The sequence below is a fragment of the Semicossyphus pulcher genome, unplaced genomic scaffold (assembly GCF_022749685.1).
Source record: "Semicossyphus pulcher isolate SPU_LCO1_2020_fin unplaced genomic scaffold, fSemPul1.0.p SCAF_11, whole genome shotgun sequence".
NCBI lineage: Eukaryota > Metazoa > Chordata > Actinopteri > Labriformes > Labridae > Semicossyphus > Semicossyphus pulcher.
This window is the reverse complement of record NW_027211615.1, coordinates 6,135,759-6,160,724: the sequence shown is the minus strand read 5'-3', so window position 1 is coordinate 6,160,724 and position 24,966 is coordinate 6,135,759. Positions and strand designations below refer to the sequence as shown.

Here is a 24,966-nt window from a genome sequence, read left to right as displayed (position 1 = left end):
AGGACCACAGTATTAATGCTGTCAAGTTAAATCCACAAGAAATTGGAATAAAATGAACCTCTGTTTTTAAGTATTAACATGATTCAAATCGAAATGTTTTTCTGTTCATCGTCGATTTGTATAACGTGTGTCATTGCGTCGCAAGCTGAACACAGTGAAGTTATGCACGCAGAAATGGATCTTGTCACTGGCGGTCTCTCGGGGCGTCTCGTTCTGGGGAGCGATGGCTTGAGCACCAAGCGTTTTGAATGAAGCCCCAGTACGATGTTCAATATCAGCCTAACTGTCTCTCTGCTCCGCTTGTATTTACTGTCACTCTGCCGATTGCTCGACAAATGCGCACTGCATGACACAAGTTACAGCGATGCGTTCAAGTCCAGTTGGGAAAACTCAAACTCCAGCTTTTAATAGAGGGGAGGGTGAGAAGTAGACCTCTGAAGTAGCCTACCTTCTAATTGTTGATTTATGTTTTGAAGTAGGTACGTTCTGTTGTTTAATTAGCTTACCCTGCTCGTCTTAAATAAGTGCTTTGGTAAAAATAGTGATTCTCCAGTTCAGGGAAAGGGATGTTTTAACGTACAGTGATTACATTATTCTGTTTCATAGCAATCCTTTTGAATTTGACTAAATTGAGACTAAAAAAAGTAATCTAAAAAAAAATAACCGTTAGAATAATTAACAAAAAAATTATCGTTAGGTGCAGCCCTAAAATGGCTGTAAGCATATGTTTAATCGGTGTAACGATTATGAGGGGTCCTTGGAAAATGTTCTCCACTAGCCCTAAAACATTTGAGAACCCTTCTTTAAGAGATATCAGAGATAAACACAGCTTCAACTGACCTCCATTTATAGTAAAACTAAACTGATTGATTGAATTTCACTCTTTCATACAGCTGAGAGGCCACACTGAACATTGTTTCAGCTGTGCGCTTCAGCTAGTGGCACACTTGCTACTGTGTGCAACTGATAATGCACTGCAACATTTACAGTACAAGCTGTCAGATTAAGGACAGCTTTGATTGTGATTTTAGATGGAGAGATGTTAAAGCCTTGGATTCCCATGTTTGGCTTTTAGAAAATAAAGTCTTCAGTCATTTAACTGAAGGAAATTTGTGATGAAGCGATGAAGATTTATCGCTTAGCAGTAAGATGCTATTGAAAACACACCATATACTTGAACAGAAGTGACATGCCTGATTGCAGCCACACTTGATGATAATTTTATTGACAAGCTGACATAACACGTCCACCAAGAGATAAAGAGAAAGGGTTCTTTGGAATGAGACTGACCTATGATACAGATGTAGAACGCTGCAACAATATCCGCCTCCCTGGAGAGCTTCGAGGCGAAGGGGTCACCACGGAGGAGATAAGGAGGGATATGTGAGGGGTGCGTCCACGTCTCGTTCTCCATCACTGCCATCAGTGGGGAATGTCCTGTGAAGTAGAGGAAAAGGCTGAAACGATGAAGCTGCTTCCTCAAATTGAAAACTGTTCACACACAAAGGCATCAGGTCAACAGAGCACATAACTGCACAAACATACCTACCCATGCAGTGAGTATAAATATGCAAACACACAACATGAAAGCGTGGAATAATTCATGAGCTCATATCCACTTTAGCCCATTACTAATCTCTATTTACAGGGGCGTGGTGTTCTGTTTTCTGTTTGAACTACACTTGTAGGCCGAGTAATATTGACCAATCACGTTCAAGATCTGTGCGTGATCTGACGACGATTTATCTTCTTATTAATCTCTATAAACAGACACCTGCATGCTAAAAGCTAACAATCTGTTCTAGATCTAAAATTGAACTTGAGATTAATTCCCTGACACAGTGTCATGAAAGCCAAACACTCAGATTTCCCGACTTCCTCGAATGCATCAGATCGATCCGACCTCCGTTCAAGCATTTTAAAAGTTTTCTTCTCCTCTTGAGGACAGACCTGACAAAGCTTGAATTTTTACTTCTTACAAATCTGCATCATGATGTTGAAATTTGGGCAAAGGTAAGACCCGTTAATAACAAGTCAATCACAAGAGAACGGTTTCTCTTTCTGTAACGATGCAGCACGTGGAAAAGGAAGTCTTTACGGGAAGTCGTTTATCACTTACCGCCCGGCACGTTCACCGGTGATCCCAGAGGCTACATCGTCTCAGACTATAGCTGATGGGATCCGAGGTTGGCCCATTACAAACTTACTGCAGCCCCTATATCATGGCTTCCAACAAGCAGGCAATGCAAAAAAAGATGTAACACGTGTCACTTTAGCAGGAGGGAAACCAAGAATACATTTTGCTTTACAACTTTCCTGAGTGACAAGATTTTGATCTCCAGTTTAGGTTTGCCTTAGTTTGTTCAAGAAAACAGCAAATAAAACTCGTCTTAGACCTTTTTTTGTTTGTTTTGTTTTTCTCTTACAGATTTAGTTTTGACATGGTACAGTGGGACAAGAAGGGTTTCAATATTTAGCGGGGAATTCACTAAAGGATTGCACGCCTTTGTGCCCACTAAACCTGAGCAAATGACACATAAAGACTAATTCTGCCTCATTCTCCAAGCACACGCAGAGGGTTGAATGCACCTCAAAGTGCGCTGCAGAGCAAACAGTGTCTCTGAGCTCCAGTGCTGTTTGCGCATATTTCATTATGCAGACATTCGGGGCAAATTTAGCCCCTTTCTATGCAAGTGAGCCTCGTGACAAAAAGCACAATTAGAGAGAAAATATTACCGTCTGCAGAGAGCTGGTGGGAACTGTGGCGCAGTATTATAAGAGCTGTCATGCTCTGAGTTTACACTAATCATGACGACAATTCCACCTTTTTTGTGACCAAAAATGTATTGTTATTGTTATAATTAGATTATAATCAGGAGAGCAATCAGTCCGGGGCTGTGTGAGGCTCAACCCCGGCACACGAGCACAGACACGGGCAGACGGTCTGGAGCCGTTACGCAGGACGGGGATTATAATCTGGACGAGCTGCTGTTGTGCGCTCGTTTATACAAATGAAGCTGCGTTACAGAGAGTGAAACAAGTCGAGTCTGGACTTCACAATAACCAGTTAAAGAGCTGCCCCCTCCTCTCCCTGCTCATCATCTGTGCGTGCAGTTGAGAGCTGTCAGTGTGGAGCTCAGTTACTGCCTGAGAGCGCAGAAGAGCGTGGAGCTGCAGACAGCTTCTCTCCACAATCAGACACACAACAAGAGCAAACTGCACGGATCAAAACTTAATGGGCGTGTTTGCGCTTTAATATCATCAGTGCAATTTGCTTTGTGAATCAGATCTTGAGACGGAGCGGATAGAGGGGGCAAATGATGCGCAATTTATGGAGCTGAAGCAGGCTCAAGAAAGGCTAAAGACTAACACAAAGGTGGTTATCAAATTTCACTGTTCACCAAGGCTTTCTACTTCAGTCTCTGTGAGCGCTCGACGTATCATTCGCACTCCTTCCGCACAAAAAGAACCAATCGCTGGCCGCCTCCTTTAGACTGTTAGAATGAACAGCGATGCACTAAATAAAACAAGTTAATACAGAAAAAAAGGGAAAGTGGAGGGAAAGAATAGTTATGCTAAAGGATGGAGAGAAAGGTCAGAGGGACAACGTTAAAAAAGAAGGAACTGAAACTGAATTTGTGTATTGAATACAAATACATGTAGGCTACCCTGAGTGTCTACGTTTTATTGTAGGCTTACTTCAAACTGAAAATGTTCATGTTAATATTAAACTTGTAATATGATGGTGTTTGCTAGTTGTCATCATTTAGCCACAACTTAAAATCCAACAGTTAATCCTGAAGTAATGATTCATCACTTAGTAACTACCCAGTATGATGCACACTTAACCTGAGGGGACTCAAAAATACAAACTAACAGGTAATAGTAACGTTACGACTTGTTATTGGTGGTGCTGTTAAGTGCATGACTCGGAAATCAAATCTGCATTAGGTAAAGGACCAGCACACGGACTCATAGATACCCATGAACTATAAGTTCATTAACATGATATCTAACAGTTGTTTCTCTATTAACTAATCATCAGCTACTCAATAAAATTGGATGAGGAGTTACTTACAATGTGCCCATTAACTAATGGTTTACTGGTAGTTAGTTCCTCATTGTTCCCTGGTAACTACTCAAATTTTGTGTACCTTATTGTAAAGTGTCAACTACTAGGGCTTTTTACACTGCCAGTTCAAGGAGGGATTATTACGCCTCTGTTACATTCCTTCTTCCATGTAAAACGCTCAGAGGCGGAATGGTGGGAGGAAGTCGTTCAGCCTCTGAGCGGGCATCAGAGGTAGTGACAGAGGCGAAACGGCGTCTGTGTAAACTGCAGAGCCAGCAGAGCGGAACAGCGCCGTGTGAGTGTGCATTTGAAGCATGTGATTTGTTTACAACGCCGGAACGCTATTTAAAAACACACACTGGGGGGCTTTCCTCCGCTGTTGCGTGGTCCAATGTAGAATGACAAAGGTGACATGAGGACGGAGCTTCGTTACGGCGCTGAGGTGGAACCGCAGTGTAAAAAAGACTACTGTAACTGCACCGCAGCATTGTATGGGATGTCTAACGTAACTTTGCGTCTCTTTTCCGTGGTAGAAGACCATGGACTTCACCAGCTAATGGCGCATTTGGATACCCCAGTATAGCCTCCCGAGCTGCAGCTACTTTGCAGACGTATCACTACCTGCACTGCATGATGTTGTCTTCACACACAAACGCCAGTGACATAAGTCTTACGACAGACTTGTGGCCTTAATCCAGTGAGGATGCTTAGTTTGATGGCCCAGACACTGGATGGAGAGATGAGAAAGACATTACTGCATGCAAAGGAGTGCTCTGGTTCGCATACAACGACAGCGATCTGCGTAGCATTTGAAACCATAATCGGGCAGTGGAACAAAGTAGAGAAGCATGTTGTGCTTAGAGACAATGCACGCAATAAGGCCCAGGCTCTGGAGGTGTGTGGTGTAAAAAGCTTGGGCTATAACAGCCTTAATCTGTATTGAGGGGTGCAATTTACTTTTGTTTCAAGCCCCTCTGATATGGAACATTGTATGTCAGTGCATTTAATGTTTTTAATTCTTATGTAAAACATAGGCTTTTTGTGTTTTATGTTGCATGTCTGATTTGACAGTTTATCAAAGCTTTTACTTTGTTAAAGTAAAGAAGCCGCGCTCATTTTCAAATATATCCTGATCGAGACACATCATTTACAAGAGTTTACACAATTTTTGCTAGCACACTGTACATTAGCCTTTTAGCTAACGTTACGTTACCACTCAGAGACTGCGCCCATTCTCTCTTCGGAATCAGAAATAACTTTAACAGGCTACGCGCGCGGTCGGCGCTTGTACACCTGCACTGCCTCGGCTCTGAAAGCTTCAGGCATTAGTGGGGCTGGAGCCAACGGCTCGACCACCACGGTCCTCCACCACACTACAGTGCTCTTCAGGGGACTCTGGAGGGGAGAAGTCCTCCACCTCAAAAGAGCCCTCTGTGGCATATGTGCCATGACTCCATTTTTCTCTGGCCCTCTCAGCTGCTTGCCCCTTTTGAGCATTTTTCAAAATTGTGCAGTGGGTGAAGTTACGGTCAGACCTGTTGCTGCAGTAACACTTTAATATATATCCATCTTTGCTCACTGCATCTGAGTCTTTCTTACCCTCAGGTGTGCATAAATTAGACTAACCAGACTTTTTTTAAAAATACAAAATGTAAAAACATATTGGTAATCGTATCGGTATCGGCCATCAGGAGCATGAAATTATCGTTTATCGGTATCGGCTCAAAAAAATCCATATCGTGCTTCCCTATATTAGGTTAGCAATAGTCTTTTCATGTGAAAAGAGGTGAGCTATTTTAACCACAGTGGCCTTGGAGGTTGGTTAGCATGATTTAGCATTTCCTTAGCCGGTTTGCCTAAGACAAAAACACATATATAAGAACCACATGTTCTATAATGCCTTGTTAAAATTTTGTTTGATCATTCTCCGTTACTTGTGTCTTGATGGTTTTCTGTGTTGACCTTCACACCTGGTTGCTGCATCAACGTCAATCAGAGGAAATGAATGCTAGCAGCTAAGACTAATGTAGTAAATCGGGAACTGCCCCGCTAAAAATGTGCTCAATTAATTCTTTACGTGACATACTATGTTTAAAGATATATTTAAGTTTCTCTGGAACATTTTTGTGCTTTTAATGTTAGAAATAAAGTGGATAAAAAACCTAGTTGCAAAAAGCACTAGTTAGTAGTACAGATAAGACTTCTGACATCCCTGCACTCTGACCAATAACAGAGAAATCCAATTCAGTGAGGAATGCTGTCCTTTAAAGTTTACTCCCAGGGCAAATACAATTGGCCTTAGAAAAACAGCTCAGCTCGGAGCAACTGCTACACAATCAGAGAAGACATCTGCAGCTTCTCCCAGCTGTAACAAAGCGTTATCCAGTTCTCTACTTACATAACATATCCAATCAGGAAATCGTGTTACATTTCCCGGGGCCTGATAGAAATAGTAATGAGGTAACAGTATAAGATCAGCTTGTAATGTGACTAACGGCAGCGACAGGACCGTAGAACAGCCAGCAGATGTGTGCAGTAATACGTTTCGAAAGATTGCTCTGTGATGTGGAACGAGTGCATGGGTGGGCGTTAGCCCCTCAAGCTGATTGCCTATCCACTTGGGCCGTAACCTTTGAATAGAAATGCCAATAACCATTCAAAAGTGGTTATATATTTACTATAGGATCTGTGGTGATCTATACTTCAGACTGTGTTGTCCCCAGGTCAGCAGGGAACCGTAATGCACCTTTGTTTTGCAGATACACCTTTACAAGCTTTACACCAACGAATGAATTTGTATGGATATGAATGGCATAATTAGACCAGCCATAATAATATGTTTATTTGTTATAGCACCTTTCACAGAGCAAAGTCACAAAGTGTTTCACAAAACACCACAACAACAACAACAACAACAACAACATTACAATAGCAGTAGAGCCTGACCGATACTGGATTTTTTTGGGCCGATGCCTATTCCGATATATGGAAGCAAAAAAAAAATCCGATATTGATATTTCAGACATTATATACATATACATATATTGTAGTTAAAATTGTGTTTATTGTAGGTATTATATGGCTATAATTAACAGATATGTTAATTAAAATAATAAAATTCCAAATCTGAAAAGTTATTAAGTGTTTCTGTAGCAACTTAAATAGCACCAAAATACATTCGTTGAGGACATATGTTTTGCATATGGCATATGTTATTAGTGCGAGTGAGGAGGCTGTTACAGTTCTTGACTCCAGCTGTAGTTTGCTGTGCAGCCTGACAGCCTGGCTCTCATGTTGTCAAAATGGACAGTGCGCCCTCTGTTTGTCAGGAGGTGTAATGACTTTCACTCGCAGCACTGTAAAAATTACAATTATTAATGTTCGAGCATATCGGAGGAGTTTACAGGAGATGGTCAAAGGCCAATTTAAAAAGGTGTCTTCAGCTGCTTTTTAAAAGCGTCAGTAGAAAGAGCGCACTTGCACTGGCAGAGTGTTCCAAAGTGTTGGAGCTACAAATTCAAAGGCAAGATCACCTTCAGTTTTCAGTCGGACACGAGGGACGACAAGTAGACCCACAATGTTGTAAACGAACACACTACATATGTAAACATGAGAAACAATACGTATGTCTCCGCACGAGGAAGTAGTAATTATGTTTACTGCAATTCAGAAAAAGAAGATATCGTACATCTCGCCATCGTTTCACATTGCACATTTGAGGGGGGGACATAAAATAAATACATTAAAGTAAAGATAATAATAATAATAAATTAAAAAGAAAATGAATTGCCATCCATAAATCCAAAATAGAGAAATCCCCCAGCTGACCCCCTCTCACACTGTTACACATGTTGCCCTCCCTGTTGTCCTGCATATTAATACCACAGTGATTAGTGTCGCCGTATAATAGATGATATAGTGCAAAAGAAGTACACTTCACAGCATCACCCAATAATACATGAGACAGAGCCAAGCTGAGTTCATTTAAGAATATTTAACCAAGCTAGAGGAGGAGACACATGAGTTGACTCTAGATGGGTGGGGCCGTGGTCTGGGGTTTTGGCCCCTCAACACTAGCTGTTCTTCAGGTAGGTGATCGAGCACAGGAGACCACATTTCAGTAAAATACCTCTCATTTCCCCTCAGAGCTGCACTGATCCTTTCATGACAAAGGACCCTCAATATCTCTCTGTACCACAGCGTGACAGTCGGTGGCTTATCCTTGATCCAGTTAATCAAAAAACATTTTCTGGCCAATAACAACAATTTGTCACAGAGTTTAAAATGTAGTCGAGAATGAAATGGAAATCACACACAGACGTCTGAGATGGCTCGGCCATGTGCTGAGAATGGAGCAGGACTGGATCCCGAGAGTTGCCTGAAGATGAACACCACCGGGGGAAAAGAAAACCCAGAAGGCCCAAAATCCACCCGGCACAGAACTGTGACACGGGAGCTGGAAAACATGAACCTGTCATGGGGAGAGGCCCAACAAGCTGCCAAGGGCTGAGTGCAATGGAGAGAGATCATCGACGCCTAATGTCCCATAGGGGATGAAGAGGAGTACGGAAGTGGTCCAGCTACAACATGGCTCAGTTTTTTGTAGAATTCTGTGCAGAAGCATCAGGTCCCGGTGCCCTTCCACCTTTAAGGGATGCTACGGCTCTCTGGACCTCCTCCTCTCCACTGCATCAGCTTCTGTGTGCACTGCACTGTCCCTGCAAAGACCGTCCTTTGTTATTCAAATAACAAGCTGTGGGTAACAAAGGACATCAAGGCCATCCTGAATAGCAAGAAGAGGGCCTTTAGAGGTAGTAACATGGAGGAGGTGAGAACTATACAAGGGGAGCTGAAGGGGAAGATCAGGGAGGCTAAAGACAGGAGGAAGGTGGAGCGAAAACTCCAGCAGAACAACATGAGGGAGGTCTGGAGCGGCATGAAGACCATGGCTGCGTCTCTTAAATTGCATCCATGCTTCCTTCACTCGCGTTTTAGTCCCTCCCACCAGAGATGCATGGATAGACGAGAGGAAACCAAAAGAGGAGGGAGGAAACGAGGGAATGTTTTATTAAGAGACATGAGACGTCCTTTCCCCTGAAGCGTCACGTGCAACGACGTCCGATTGTGATGACCACGTCAGCTGTTTGTGTCTGCACTCATGTGCTCTGTATTCATTCTAATAAAACACACAGTAACAGTGTTCTCTCTCTGTATCCTGTTACCTGTTTAACAAACACCTGCACATGAAGAACTTCTGTGGAGGCTGCTCGCGTGTATCCTCCCATATCGCTCCTCTGAATTCCCTCCTCGATCCTCTCCCCTCCGAGCAGCGATAAGAGCTTTGAGTCGGAGGAGCGAGAAAATATCAAATAAGAGACATGAGAGGCAGACCATCACTGGTTTCAGTTTCAGCGCTGAAGGCAGCTTGGACAGGGCAAACAAACTTAATCTGTTCTTCAACAGATCTGACACGGCCCCTGCCCATCCCCCCCAACTCATCTGCTGTCTGCATGTTATGTGACTAAATGAGTATAAGTTCAGCTCCTGGCTCCAGTCTTTACTCTGATCAGCCTCAGCTCATAAAGAACCATTCATCCCATTTGGACAACACCAGGGAGCACTCTGACCTCTCACTTTAGGTCAAAATCGCTGTATCCCTCTCTCTCAGATGACCGTTCTTTAATCAATAGCACTCAGTGGTTCACAGTATATTCATCATGTGGTTCAGAGCAATTTAATTCTCTTTCTGTTGTCTTTCTTTTCTATAAAGCATGGCTTTTGGCTTGAATGCATTTCCTCCTCTGTTTGACGGCGCTGTGGAAAGACCACATCATGTGTGTGTTCTTTCAGCATAATCAGGCAGCCAAGCTTTAATCTTATTAATCAACAGGAGCATTATTAATGAAGGGAATTAGAATGAATAGAAATGCTTAAATCCCCTTTGCAGTTAATATAACATATATAATAATATATATATAATATAGTTCATCTCAAACGGTTAGTAAACCTACTTCACAGATCCCATAAAGCCTTTTTGCCTCTACAGTAAGTATGAATTAAAATATGTTCTCAGGTCATATTAATTTATGCAAATAGGGATGGAGGTGAGCGTGTTGGGTTTATCACAATATGTAAAGAACAGACGTTTGGGGTCTGACTCCAGAAAAATGTTTTCACTCAGGCTGAGGTGTCAAAGAAACACAATGAAACACTTTACATATTTCTCACAAGAGGAGAGTGCGTCGTGGATGACATTCAGCCCTTCTTATTGCCCCTGTTATTGTCTACATGATAATGCATACGTGCTATTACACATGAACCGATGTGCATTGTTTTTTTCCATGGAGGAATATTTCACTTGATAAAGTAATATCAGTAAATTTGGGTTTTTCCTACATTAAGGGAAAGATATGTATATACAGTATGTAAGATATGTAAGAGCACCTTTAAGGTTGTATAGACACACTGACACCTACAAACCAACCAGCAAGTTCGCAGCTCTTTTAGCTGTAAAATTAAGTAAGTTGTGTCTTAAAAATCTAATAGTTAATATTTATTAAAAGTTAAAATATGGATTTTTTTGGGGTCACACACTTAAAGATGCTAAGAACAGAGATTACTATCTGCTAGATGCTGGTACATGTTAAGGATAGACCGATTATCGGCCGGGCCGATATTCGGCATTTTGACACGTATCGGCATCGGCCTTCTTTTTTAATCCGACGGCCGATAAGAGATCAATTTAAAAGTGGGTTATTTTGGCTCTGATGCAGCCGCGCTTCTCTGTCTGCTGTCACTATTCTGTCTCCAGCATTGTCCCACCCACAGCACTGATTGGTTACACGCAGAGCCATGGCACGGGTAACAGCCAATCAGCAGTGAAAGCTGTGCATGCAGAGCGCTAGCACACGGCGGAGAGGAGAAACAGTTAATTTCTTTGCAAATTTTATTTAACTTTGTTTTATTTACTTAATAAAACTTCAGGAAGTAATTTATTTATTTATTTAAATTCAGTTAACTTTATAAGAGATGCTGCTGACCCCGGGGAACTCCCTGCGTTTTTTATTTGTTTGTTTAATAAACATGCTTAAAGGCATTTAAACAAAGTTAAGTGTTGGAGTTTGTATTATTCAAAATTTTGACGCCAATATTTTCACTTTTACTGCAAATGAATATCGGCTCCAAATATCGGTTATCAGCCTCCTTGACTACTAATAATCGGTATCGGTATTGGCCCTGAAAAAACCATATCGGTCTATCTCTAGTACATTTTACTTCCAAATATGGTGCAACTTGACACAAACATGTGCAGTGGGCTGGGTAGGCAGGGTTAAGGCTGCAGTAGGTAAGATGGAGACGAGAGCGGACTTTGCTTCAAAATTTGAAAGATCACAACCTCCAGGTCCCTCCCCCTCTCTCTCCGCGGCGCTCAGTCCTGCCTCCAAAGCCCTCCCGCAGAGGAGGCTGCCATGAGCTAGCAGGCTAGTAACCATGGCAACTGAAGGAGCCGGATTTACAATATGGTGGACACATCGGTAAAAACGTGAAATGACAACAAGTGCAGCCGTTGTATTACACCACCAACACTATCGAAGCAGATACACATCAAACCAGCGGAAACCTGTGTTTTTGCTGTTAACAGTAATCTACAGCTAATTCTAGTTAGCAAAACCAGCAGCACTTAGTTTGCTAACAGAGACTGTGGAAAAAACAGCGCCAACTAAGCAGTAACACACTGATGTTGAGAACATTTAGCCGTGAGAGCACAGGCACACAGAACTATCAGGAGGAAGTCTGAAACAGTAACACTGCCTGGGTGCTAAACAGAGATATTTTCAGCCACTCCGCCATGAAACAACGCTGAACAGCAGCCACATTGAGAACAAGCTAACGTTAGCCCGACTGCAACACCAACGTAACACAGCGTCACAGTAACCGCAGATATCTTAGCAATGTGACACAAATACAGCAGATATGGAGCTGGGGTAATTACCTGTCGAGCAGAACTGTCTAACACATCATTGCTTTATAATCCTTTCAGGTCCCGTAGCTCTCTCCACCTCAGACATGCCGCTCCAATGTTTACTCTGGTTTCGTTTCTGTCTCGGTCCAACTCTTTCTTTTTAGCTTGCTGTTCTTAATTTCTCTTCTTCTGTTTAACGGTCTTTGTAGTGTAAGCCGTAGTTGGCATTAGAAGAATAGGCAGTGTTTTCATTCCTGGTGGTTGTTTTTGGCCTTTGTGGACACAAAACGGCTGACGCTGCGCACACTGAAGAAATTGAGCTCGACCGTGTGAGCATGTGCGGAGGAGTGGTGCTGCGCAGCGTGTGATTGACAGACTGCTCGGCTCTCATTGGTTGTTGTGTTTCAGGAGCGTTGGATTCTTACAAATGCCATTAGGAGCAGTAGGAGGAGCCAGAGGAACATATTATCTCTCTCATGTACTACTGCATGTTTAAAGTGACAGTTTGGGGGCGCTGTTTAGCTCAGTCGGTAGAGCGGGCGCCCCATGTACAGAGGCTACAGTCCTCGTCGCACTGATTGCAGGCTCAACTCCCGGTCTGCCGATCATTTGTGCATGTCATCCCCCACTCTCTACTCCCAACATTTCCTGTCTATCTTCAGCTGTCCTATAAAAATAAAGCCAAAAGGCCAAAAAAATAATCTTTAAAGTGACAGTTTGAGCAAATATGACATAAAGGTAGTTTTAATCATGTTACCTACTACAGCTTTAAAGAAAGAAGATCAAATCAAATTTGGTGAATGGCTTTGTATAATATGTAAGTCGATCACATTTGATGATGTTATGGGGCAATGTCCTCCAACTGTAATGCGTTGAAAGTAAATTTCAATGTTGGGATTAATTCATCCAAAAATATGCAGCCAAAACATTGTGTCTGCTACCACCTTCACAACAAGATCAAAATCAGACTTGTCTTGTCTCAAACGATGCAGAAAAACTAGTCCATGCATTCGTTACTTCTAGGTTGGATTATTGTAACTCGTTACTATCAGGCTGCCCTAATAAGTCACTAAAAACTCTGCAGCTGGTACAAAATGCTGCAGCACGTGTGCTGACAAGAACTAGGAAGAGGGATCACATCTCTCCTGTATCAGCCTCTCTGCACTGGCTTCCTGTAAAATACCAGTTAACATCTGTAATCTACCAGTCAGGGTCTGGGAGGCAGACACCCTCTCTTCTTTTAAGAGTAGACTTAAAACTTTCCTCTTTGACAAAGCTTATAGTTAGGGCTGGCTCAGGCTGGGACCAGCCCATAGTTATGCTGCTATAGGTTTAGACTGCCGGGGGGATCTGACACACCAAGCTCCTCTCTCTCTGTCTCTCTCTCTCTCTCTCTCTCTCTCTCTCTCTCTATTTCTCTCTGCATTTATGTTTAATTAATGCATCGTTGCTGCAGACCACCTGCTGCTGTGGACCTGCTCGACTCAGACTGCAACAACTATTAATATCAGTGTTCCTACAGTATCATTATTGTTGCTGCTAATGCTAATAGTAGACCTGCTGACTTTAACTGTTATAATTACAATTATCAGCCTTTATCATGACTATGCTGTTCTTGCTAATCTTTACACTTGTGTACCACTATTATTGGCATCCTAACCATAAGTATGTATATATTTTGTTGTTGTTGTTGTTGTTGTTGTTGTAACAAGGACATATGTTGTTGTTGTAACAAGAACATATGTTGTTGTTTCACCCTTCCTGTCTCTATCCTGCATCTCCTTCTATCCCGTTTTCGGCCCGTCGAGGCAGATGGCTGTTCAACATGAGTCTGGTTCTGCTCGAGGTTTCTGCCTGTAAAAAGGAAGTTTTTCTGCCACTGTGCCGAATATTGCTAAGTACTACTCATGGTGGATTGATGTTGGGCCTCTCTTTAAATAACATAACAAAGAGTCGGTCTAGACCTGCTCTTTTGTAAAGTGTCTTAAGATAACTTTGGTTATGATTTGGCGCTATACAAGAGAGCTGTGTGCTGTCCTAAAGATGACATCTTCCAGCATGTCTCCATTGTGTTTCTGTTTTTACACCTCAGGTTAACTGGTAAACACAACATGATCATCCTTCAAAATTCAGGAGCCTGTGATAAGCTAAAAATGTAAATGATGTGAAAAAATATTCAGCTTGTGATGAAGGTTAAAGAAGAAGAATCAGAAGTTCAGCAATCAACAGCCTCCTGCTTTACAGATGTATCATAATTACTGGCCGAGGCGCTGATCCTTGGACCCCCCCAGGGTGCAGGAAATTGCTGTCCACCGTTAAGTCGCACTTACCACCAGGGAGCCCTCAATTACTGGGAGAGATGCAGTAATGATGGCTGACATTCACTGGATAGTTTGTGTCTTTAGGCTCATCTCCAGCATTTTCAATTTTACCTCATACTACATTAGATTTTATATTAAGCACACACGTGCTGCTTTGAATCTATGCCTGTCAACTGGGCAAAGACACACTGACAAAAAGGGTTAAAACACACACACACACACACACACACACACATATATATATATATATATATACAAAAACAAAAAAACAAAAATGGAGTCTTTCTCCTTGATAAAATCTGTTTATTTAATATATATTTGAATATATTTAATGTTTATGTTAATAAACACATTTATGAAAGAGCCAACATTAAGTGGCTTCTGCAAGAGGTATGCATAGGTCACTGTGGCCATGGTGTGGCATGTAAAGCTTTGAGGACTATGTCAAAACAAAGTTGACTTAGTGTTGGGGTAGTTTTGGTGGTTGGTCTTAACAGAAAATTATCTTATTTACATTAGAAACGGGACCTTAATTAACACACAGTAAAAACAACCGTATGAGCCGAGGTGAAGAGAGAGAGCTAGGGTGGGAGAGAGAGAGAGAGAGAGAGAGAGAGATCGTCCGCAGGCTATTAATTCATGTTTTACTAACATAATGTTGGTTAAGGCCTACGTGAGACTAATGACTAAATTATGCAGGAACCGCAATAAGGAGTGACTTTATCTACCAAACAACTTCCTAGAAATGTAAATAAAAAAGTAAAAAACTAAACAGCTGCCCCGGAAACACTTCAAAATAAAAGCATTGTGACCAAACAAGGGAGTCAGAAAGCTAGATCGGGCTTTTACTTTGAAAAATCATACCGGATGTGTTACTTCCCATGTTACTCTCTATGCCTTTGACATTAAACAGGAAGAGATGATAATATTGCTGTTACAGATCAATTCATTACATTTTCACATTGAAGGCTTAAATCCTTAAATTTACGTGAAATATGATGAAACTTATATGATATGAAAAAAAACATAAATGAGATATGAAAACTCACATATGGTGATTGAGGATTTTTCCCACGTTGCCCAGCCCTAGGTGTAAGGAATAGATAAAACTGTATTCTTTGTCAAAGTTAGTGGCACATGTTAGCATGTTCAGCTAACTAGCTAACCATTGTAGTGACCCAGCCTTATTTTCAATGTGCATAGCCAAGGAGTCGTTAGAATAAAACAGTCTGATCCTAACATTTACTCTACTGGAAGCTACAGGCTGTGAAGAAAATGTGTTAATTACATTATATGGAGCCTAGTTGTATCTGCTCGTCCTCTACTGTCATCAGTTTGTTGAGTATGAGGAATCTATGGGCTCAGTGTTTCAGCACATCATCAATAGCACATTTCTTCTCATGGGGTTCTTGTTTAAAACAAATCAGTAAGAAGTTAAAAAACTGATCCATAGACAGTGTAGCTAACCAAGTCATGAAAGCAAGCTGAATTAGCAAGCAAGATCCAGCTGAGACAAATCCGCTAACAGGTCAACTGATTGCTTCTGGCAAGATAATAAAAAGCCTGGGTTTGTCTGCCTTTACTTAATATGAAGGATCCACTGTTTCACAAATGACCAAGAATTTAAAGCTGTAATTGAAAACGTATGTGTGAGGTGTAGAAATAGAAACAACAAAAGGAGACAGGGTTCAGTGTGCCGTCAGCACTAATCATCTTAAAGCATTTTTCTCCTGCTTGCTGAGAAGTAGGAGGCTTTTGCGAGTACCTCTGCCGAGAGGTGACAGTGTGCAGCACGAGACAACGCAAGCTGTGAAATGGAGACAGACACAAAGTACACACAAGAATAAAAAACAAAAGTTTTATCTAGTGAAACTTGTCTGACCAAACAGGAATGTGACCGGCGTCAGGGGGAAAACTAGAGTCAACATCGGCAAGGCATGCAGATCATGGAGACCTTCGATTGCTTTTGGGGATCATAACAGACCAACAACTGGCTTTGTTGCTACACGTTGTAAGCTTGTTGTTAGCTCTGTAGTAAGGAAAACTTATTGTTGTCATAGAAACAAAGCCTTCGCTAATGCTTGTGATGATTTGCTGGTTCGCCGGTGGAATTCGACGAAGCACAAAGCCGGAGTCATGCAGTGTATTTATGTTAGAGCTAGTTGGCTAACCTTAGCATGCTCGCTAACGTTATGACAACCAAAATACTATCCGAGTGTGTATGTCAGTGTTGTCAGTCTAGCTTGACAAATAACTTGGCCACCTAACATGATATTAACTGAGGTATTAAGACAAACAGTGTGGATTTTGGACAACATGATGCCGGACAACATGATGCCGGTCAATGCACACGTCTCGTCAGTGAAAAGTAAACAGAGCCGGTGAGTTCTGAGACTGAGCATGCTCAGTCTCATGTGTCTTCAGCTAAAACCCCGGATGCTTGTTCATGCGTGTGAGTGTGTTCAAGACGGTTGACTGCAGTTCCCTCACTGGACGACCGTGTCGCTCGGAATGAGGATTTTCTGAAAGTTAAATATAGCACCTTTAAGACACAGTTGTTAAAAAGAGAGTTAATAAAAGAAGAGAGATCCGTGTGTTTCCTTTTTGTTGATGTGCAGCCCAGATGTCAGGATGCCTTTTAAAGAGAGCGTGACTATTCCATGGCAGATTGAATTAGTCTGTTTTGGAGAACCAGTCAAAACCATGACAATCTCATGCGCAGTGAGACATTCATGTTGGAAATAGAGACTTAAAAAACCAGCAGAGGGACAACATCTACCAGCTCAGAGCAATAACACACACATGTTGCTGACCACACTTCATCATGCTCAAGGGGAACAAATTCTGTTTGCCCAAATTAAGCCACACACAAGCATGCAGGCCAGGATTTGTGTTTTAGCAGCATACTAATACAATCACGAGGTTTTATGGGGGTGTTTATTTGTACTATAAATAACTGCTATGAAACAACCACAAAATAAAGTTTTTTCTCATTCCGTTTTGTTTTCTATCCCTTCTCCCCGACTTCTTAAACTCTCTAACAGACTTGCCCCCTATTGTCGGGATTCTGGTTTATCACACCGGAGTAAATGTCAATTATATTTGAATATGAAAAAAAAAAAGCAACACTTTTACCATATTACATTAGTGCAACTCTACAACACAAGATTATTCATTCATTAGTCATTGATTATAAATATATATATTCTTTTAAGTAGTGTGATAAGTCTGGTCAATTTCTGAATGATGTGAATGTAAAGCCTTTCATTGCAAACACTCTCAATATAAACCTAATTAAAACAGTGATAGGGTACAATGGTGTAAGGAACAAAGGTGATGCTAAATTGCAAGTTTTGCAGGTGAGATGAATAACAACAAAGCAGACTTATAACACCCCAGCTGGAAGAGCACACAAGCCCAAATCCAACTGTGTGAGTCCGGAGCACTTCTTTTTAACACCTCCCTTTCTCTCCGTCTCAGTGTTACCTCACTTAAACATAATTGAACTGTATGGTCTTACAACCTTTATCAAGCTCTGGGTAAATTACAGAAAAATGTGGTGAGATTCTATGGATATATTACATAATAAAGACTAAATATGTATTATATGCTCCATTGTCTTAAAACTATCAGGAAATAAAAGTGTATTTATTTGCAACTAAAAAAATATCCTACAAATGCATCACTTTTTTTTCTGTTTGAGTAACATTTGCTAAAAACTGCAGCGCCTCTGTTACAGGAAATCACTTTTTAATATAGCTTTATGAATATTTGGGAGGAGGGCTCTGGTCCTTTTTGGGGGGATTTTTTCACAATAACAAATACAAGAATTTCACCTCAGTCCAATGCAGAACCCTGACTGACTTTTATCTGTCTGACTTTATTTGTACACAACAGTGTCTTCTCTGACTGAAGTCTTTTTAATACATCAAAAACACCACCGGGGCCAGCCCTACGCATGTGACTGAGTGACTGAGTGGCGGTTGTTACGCCCCAGCCTGAGGCGGCCCTATGGGGCTAACAACTATCCACAACGGACCCAACAAACTCACAGGAAACACCTTAAAAAAAGTCAAAACCAAGAGATTTATTAACCTCCTGAGACCCGAGCTTTTGTTTGGTATGCATTTTTAATTTCTCCTACCTTTTGGGGATTAAAAGTCCCAATGTCCTCATGTGAGTACCTTGTCTTAACGGTGTTGTAGCTTGTTGCTATTGATAAAATTAGTCAAATGTGTCTGCCATATCAAGCTACAACTGTTAATACGCATTAAATTAACAAGTTTCAATCATAAAATCTGAAGAGGTTTTGTTCATGGTTGAGTTTTCTGTAGAGACCGACTGTGACACATTTTGGTCGGGATCACGGCCATCTTGAATGTACACCGATCAGTGTAATTTGCTTTGTGACCACAGGGTGGTGGACAAAGTGTCCTTGAGTGAGACCAACATTTCTAAGTTTCGCAGAATTGAATATTATGGTGCTGTGAAGCCAAAATGTGATGTCCCCGTATGAGGACGCGGGGTCTCAGGAGGCTAAGACAATACTAACAACTGAATCATTAACTGAAGTCCAACAAAAGCAACTACAAAGTTGCTGCCATTCACTGACAACACACAGAAGATCCAACACAGTGAGCTGCCACGACCACAACACAAAATGGACACCATGTAGTCTTCAACCACATCGATTACCTTGCTGCACACTCGCCCCTCACGTTCTGTCTCTCCCATACCTGCAGCAGCGTCTCCCACATGCTCATCAGAAAACACACACGTGCGCGCTCGTTGTTACGTCCCTCCTGTAATTGCATTGATTGAGGTATGACGTCTTTTGTTAAATACTGATCTTCTTATTCGTCTCATGATGGATGTAAACAGCAGACGGACAGTAAGAGAGAAACAGAGAGAGCCGCTGTGTGCAGGTACAGCAGGTGAAGGTGTGTGGGGAGAAATAACTGAAGAGAAGCGAGGTGAGCAGAATAAAGCTTGTGGAGAGGAATGAAGCACAGTTACAGAGGAATTACGACATACTGTAGCTTTCTACAGGGTGACGTATTGTTCGCTGCAGTACCCCCCGCCCCTCCCGTCCCCCCATCACTCGCACGTCGTGAATGTTCCTGAGTATTTCCTGCTGCGTTCACACACTGGCCGACCTGAACTTTCTCCCGACATGATACTCAGTCACTGGCAGGAGAAAGTCGGGGTATTGTCAGGGTAAAGAAAATGGCCTTTAGCGTTCACACGTGCAGCCCACCTGGGTAAAGTCAGGACATGTTCAGGAGTGCAGTGCATGTGTGAAGGGGGCACAAGACATGCAGACTGCAGGAGCTGGGGAATAACATGCCAATCCTCTTTCAAGTCTGCATGCTTCAGTCGGAAATTCAACCAATCAATTTATGTCTTATTGCATTTATAAATACGTAGGTCACTTGATACATTACAGATTTGATGTACTGTTTATATGATTTTCTCAAATACTTTCATCTACTCAACATTTACTGAACGGGTGTAACACTGAGGACACGGTCAGTCAGTCAGACTTTATTTGTTCAGCACTTTTCATACAAACAAAATGTAGCACAAAGTGCTTTAACAATAAAACAACCCCCCCACCACACCCATAACCCCCCCACCCTCCTCGTCCACACACAAAACAAGACTAGGTCAAAGCTTAGTATGTGGCTGACCCCATCTGGGGTCCGTTTCAGAAAGCGGGTTTAGTGAAAACCCAGAGTTTGTTAACCCTGAGGGAAACCTCGGGTTTGCTGTTTCAGAAAAAGAGGTAACTTAAACTCTGAGTTGGTTACTATGGTAACTGAGTCTGTGAACCTAACCTGGTCGTGAGCAGGTTTTCTTCAGGAAACTCAGAGTTTCGCTCTGTCTCCTCCCTCTAGAATATAAAACCCTCATTCGACTTCCTCATTCATTCAGCCCGTCTCACGCGTGTGTTTAAGCGGTTACCGAAATAAAAGAAGAAACGTTGCGTCTCTGTGCTGCTCTGACCGCTTTGCAAAAGTCTTTTATTTTTCTAACACTCAAATAAGACAAATGAGTTATTTATTTGGTCCTCTTCATTTCCTACCAATACAAAAGCATCCATTAGTTATTGGAACAATATTTTTTTTTTAAACTAACACAATTCAGCTTAATGACCTAAACAGGATTTAGGTGAGAGGACTGCCTGAGCCGCACCTTTGAATGATGTTCTGGTATTTTATTTTTAACTGCTTACATGTACGTTTTTTTCTCCCGCTGGATTGCTCCTAAATTAATACAAATTTTAGCTTCCGGTCGTGATTAAGTATTAAATAAATAGACCACTTCAAACTCACGCGTTCACTCGAGCAGCAGTTTCTTCCCACGCCGCTTCTCTCTCTTTTGCAGCTGCAGCCGTGTTACTTTATTTTTCTAAAAACATGCTCGTATTCGCTGAACGTCCGCGTGAGGATTTCGAGCTCCACTGGTGTGACGTAGGAGGACCTCTTTTTGTGTACTGTTGCCATGGTGAATCGTGGTACCTTTCTGAAATGGACCCCTGGTCAATGTGGGCCTTTGTGGGCAAATTGTAACAAGGACTGTCCTTATGAGGCCGATGACAACGTGTTTGAAAGCAGGTGCGCGCTGCGGTTGAGGTGAGGACAGCAGACGAGCAGAACCGCCTACTCCCCGAACAAAGTATCCAGAGCCATGTAGACAGAGAGTCGCGTCAGCGGAGGTCCAATATGCTCCATGATCCGCCATTCCGATGTCGCAACTCTCTCTCTCTACAGCTGTGAAAGTACCATCACTCAGTCAGTCAGTTACTCAGTCAGTCACATACACACCAGTGTGTAGGGCTGACCCCCGCGGTCAGCCAAAAAAGACTGTAAATACTAAGATTGACAAAGCAAACAATCATAGAAGCGCTCAATCAAACAGGAACTGAGAGAACACAATCATATGCAGTGAGGAAACACCAGAGGGACTCCAAACAGAAGATACAAGGTTAAGAGCACAAGATGAAATGATAAAATAGTGAAAGAAATGTATTAAAATGAGTAAAACCAGAAATAAAAGGTAGGCTATTAAAAGAAAAATAACCCATACAATAAATAAAAGATAATAGATAATAAATAAAAGGATATACCAAGAAGTAGAATGGACTAAAAAATATAAATAGACAGATAAGAAAATAAAGGTAGGTCTTGAGTTTGCTTTTAAAAACATCAACATTCTCTGCTGCCCTCAGGTCTTCAGGTAGGCTGTCCCAGAGACGTGGGCCGTAGTAATAACACGAGGCCTCACCATGGGCCTTCTGTTATTACCTGAGGGTCCTAGAGGGTTCAAGTAAATCTAATAAATAGGTAGGACCCAAGACCATTGAGAGCTTTATAAACCAATAAAAGGATCTAAAAATCAATTCTGAAGCAGACAGGTAGCCAGTGCAGAGACTTCAGAAAGGGTGTAATGTGTGCTCTCTTTCTGGTCTTAGTCGTGCAGCTGAGTTTTGGAGTAATTGTAATTGAGCTGTATTCTTTTTCGGGTCACCAGAAAGTAGAGCATTACAATAGTCAATCCTGCCGGTAATAAAGCGAACCCTAACATCTCCGTGTTGGCTTTAGACAGAAACGGTCGAACTCTGGCAATGCTCTTAACACTAGAACCGACAAGTACTTTTTCATCACTGCTTTGGCCAGCTTCGACGCTCAAGAGTGTCTGTATCCTTTTGTTCTCAGAGCTCAAGTCTCTCCATCCCTCATCATCAATTTCATCGTTTTAATTTGGATAAATAAAATAATAAGAAATTAAAACAAAAATAATCCCGCTTTTCGACTATAAAAGTATTGTTAAGTCCCCCGTGCGCTCACTCCCTCTGTCTCTCTCTCTGTGAGGTTCAGAGGCAGTAAGCAATATCCAAACTGATGACAATAATTACTTTGGGATTGCTCGCCACACTTAATTACCATGTATAGCTTTTACTAAATACATAGACCGCTTACCGCTGTTTTGAGTGCGTCTCAGTGAGAACAACACGCAGGCAGCCTCCCTGCACTGTGCGCTCTGTTGGCACGGTGCCATCTCGCACCCTCCCGTTACCCAGTCTCTTCAAAAGAGAAAAGGGATCTGTGCGTCTTGGTGTTTGTTCATTCGGCTCAGTTCGGGACCTTTTGCGGTGAGGAGCTCGGGGTGCCTCAGCAGGCGACACCGGGTCACACTCAGGCTCCGGTTCTAGCTCACGTTGTGGCTCAGAATCCAACGTGTCACTTTGTCTGCAGTATTCTCACAGAATAGTCTCCATGTCACCTGAGTTGAATCGATAAAGCATTTTTAGCCTTTCCTAAATAATAAGACCTCCTCCAATTATTACTTCTATTGTGCCAATTCCATGTGAGTGACTTTAAGTGCTTGTGTGCACAATTAGTTCCAGTGTCTGAGTCATTGTCTCGGTGCGCTCATTAGGCCTTTAGACAAGCGTCTATTCACCTCCCGCGGATGAAAGTGCCAACGCTCAACAATGTCACTCTGCAGCTATGGTGGGGTCATCGAGGGTGGATAACACCAACCAAAGGCTTCTATCTGTTTTTCTCAATGTCATTACATCATTGTGACAATGCAGGCATGCGCAGGTGGGAAAATGCATTCTTAGCTCTCAGCAACGAGATAGGTGCAGAAACACACATTTTAACGGAGCCAGATCTGCACTGTATCTGGTTGCTGGTTCTTTGTGCACTTTTCAGGCCCTGTGTCGTGTTTTGGGATCATTTCAGGTCTTGAATAAACACCCAAGACAATACTGTCTCTGTTCAAGTACAAGTATTCCTCACATGATTATCTTTGCTGTATTCAAACCTTGATATTTGACTGTTTACGCTTGTAACTAACCTGACCAGCGCATGATAACATTTTCTGAGAAAGTCTTTAATTTCTAAATGAGGTCATTTTCAAGGAAATCCTCATTTAAAGTATGAGAAGGAGTATTAAAATGATCATCCCTCAGAATTTGCCAAAAGCAGAACATCTTTTCCCACAGAAAAGAAAATGATCATCTTAACCTTGCTATGCTTATAAAGTTCACCAGGGCTGATGCATACAGTTCCCACAATTCTCTACTTATAAACAACAATATGTTTTCTGCTAATTCTAAGCTTATACGCCTGTCTCACCTACATTTAGCGCGTTGAAGCGGGTTTTTCAGACCAAGACACGCTTATAGATGCTGATTGTCTGTCTCCCCATTGCCAGTGATGTATCCTCCTGTCGGTCTCTTTTCTGCTGCGTCACCGCCTGACGTCACGAACGCGCCTGATACAGGGTTAGTAAACAGTGAAGATGTTACGGTGGTTAGTTCTGTTTATCAAACTCGGCGCAACAAATCTGGAATGATGTTGGAGCGCTGCTTGGATGGAGACGGGTTGAATTTGTAGCTGAGATGACGAGGAGTCGCAGAAGTTACCGACGGAGCATAGCATCGCGCCGGAGAGGGGGCGGAGATTAGTGGGTCGACACAGGTTTTGTGTTCCCATCAATGCCGAACGGAGCCGAGGCGATAATTACCCGGGTCTACTGCAGAGTCATTTGACCTGGGTCTGGATGCCGTCTGTAACCTTTCCCGCTAAGCAAAAAAGCCGGGTGTTAGCGGGTTTTATGACCAGTAGGGAAACGCTTTAAGGTTCACAAAAAAAGAAATGGCTTCCTTTTTTCAAACTCTGATAAGGCACAAGTGAGAATTAGACAAAGTGTCACTCTCCATCTTGTCAGGAAATCCACCTCGGGAGCTCAAGTGATCCGCTTAGGTCAAGAGGAGCTCCAGAGGCATGATGATGAATTTTCACAGCAGCGCATTTCCTCAGGCACTGTACTTTCGAGTTATGGTGTACTATCTACAATTCTTAAATCTAACGAGCATTCTGATAGGACTTATCTGCAAGTCAAATACTGATTTCCTGCTGTCACTGTCAGCACTGAGCTAGCAGGGCTTCTGCTAGGGCTTAAACACTTGTCATCGGCTTACGTTTTCTCAGCTGCCCTGAAGATTTTTTCCAGAGATCAAATTATGACGTGTGCAAGGTAAAGTACGACTCACAGCTTCTACCACAGTCAGACATTAAAACAACTTCATTTAACTTTACTTTGAGCACAATGTTAATTTATTTGTCAAAAGATATTTGGCTAATCAACATTGTCAGAAAACTGACAATGACACTGACAAGGGGCATAGACTGAAAAAATCTTCTTTTGGGCCACTTCATTAGGTAGACCTGGTGGTGGGGCTGTACTGAGCTGCATTATATTCAGAGGTGTTTCTAATACTCTCTCGTGTATGTAAATAGGGAGGACAAAAAATTAGAGACACATCTCAAAATAATGTAGTTCAGTTGCAACACCACCTTTAACTTGATGCTGCATTACTTTCCGTGGGTTTATGAGAATTGCTTGCGAACCTGTCCTTGAGCTGATGTCACGATTCAAAGATCCAGAGAGGTAGACCTCCTACATGTTTACAGCCAAAAACAAATTGAAATATTTCCCCAAAAACTGCTTTAAGGTCATTTCTGTATTTTGCTAGCTCTATTTATAGTGAGCTTGCTGTTTTAAATGTTTGCGTTATTACTACTTTTACAGTTCAG

General features: G+C 42.0%; 1 protein-coding gene across 1 annotated transcript in view; it reads right to left on the bottom strand.

Moving 5' to 3' along the window:
• Positions 1-1,423, bottom strand: part of opn5 (opsin 5) — a 39,702-nt gene extending 38,279 nt beyond the window's left edge. Inside the window, exon 1 of the mRNA XM_069657705.1 lies at positions 1,291-1,423. Within this exon, the coding sequence (XP_069513806.1) occupies positions 1,291-1,423 (133 nt within the window). The remainder of the gene's footprint in view (positions 1-1,290) is intronic.
• Positions 1,424-24,966: the final 23,543 nt, after the last annotated feature.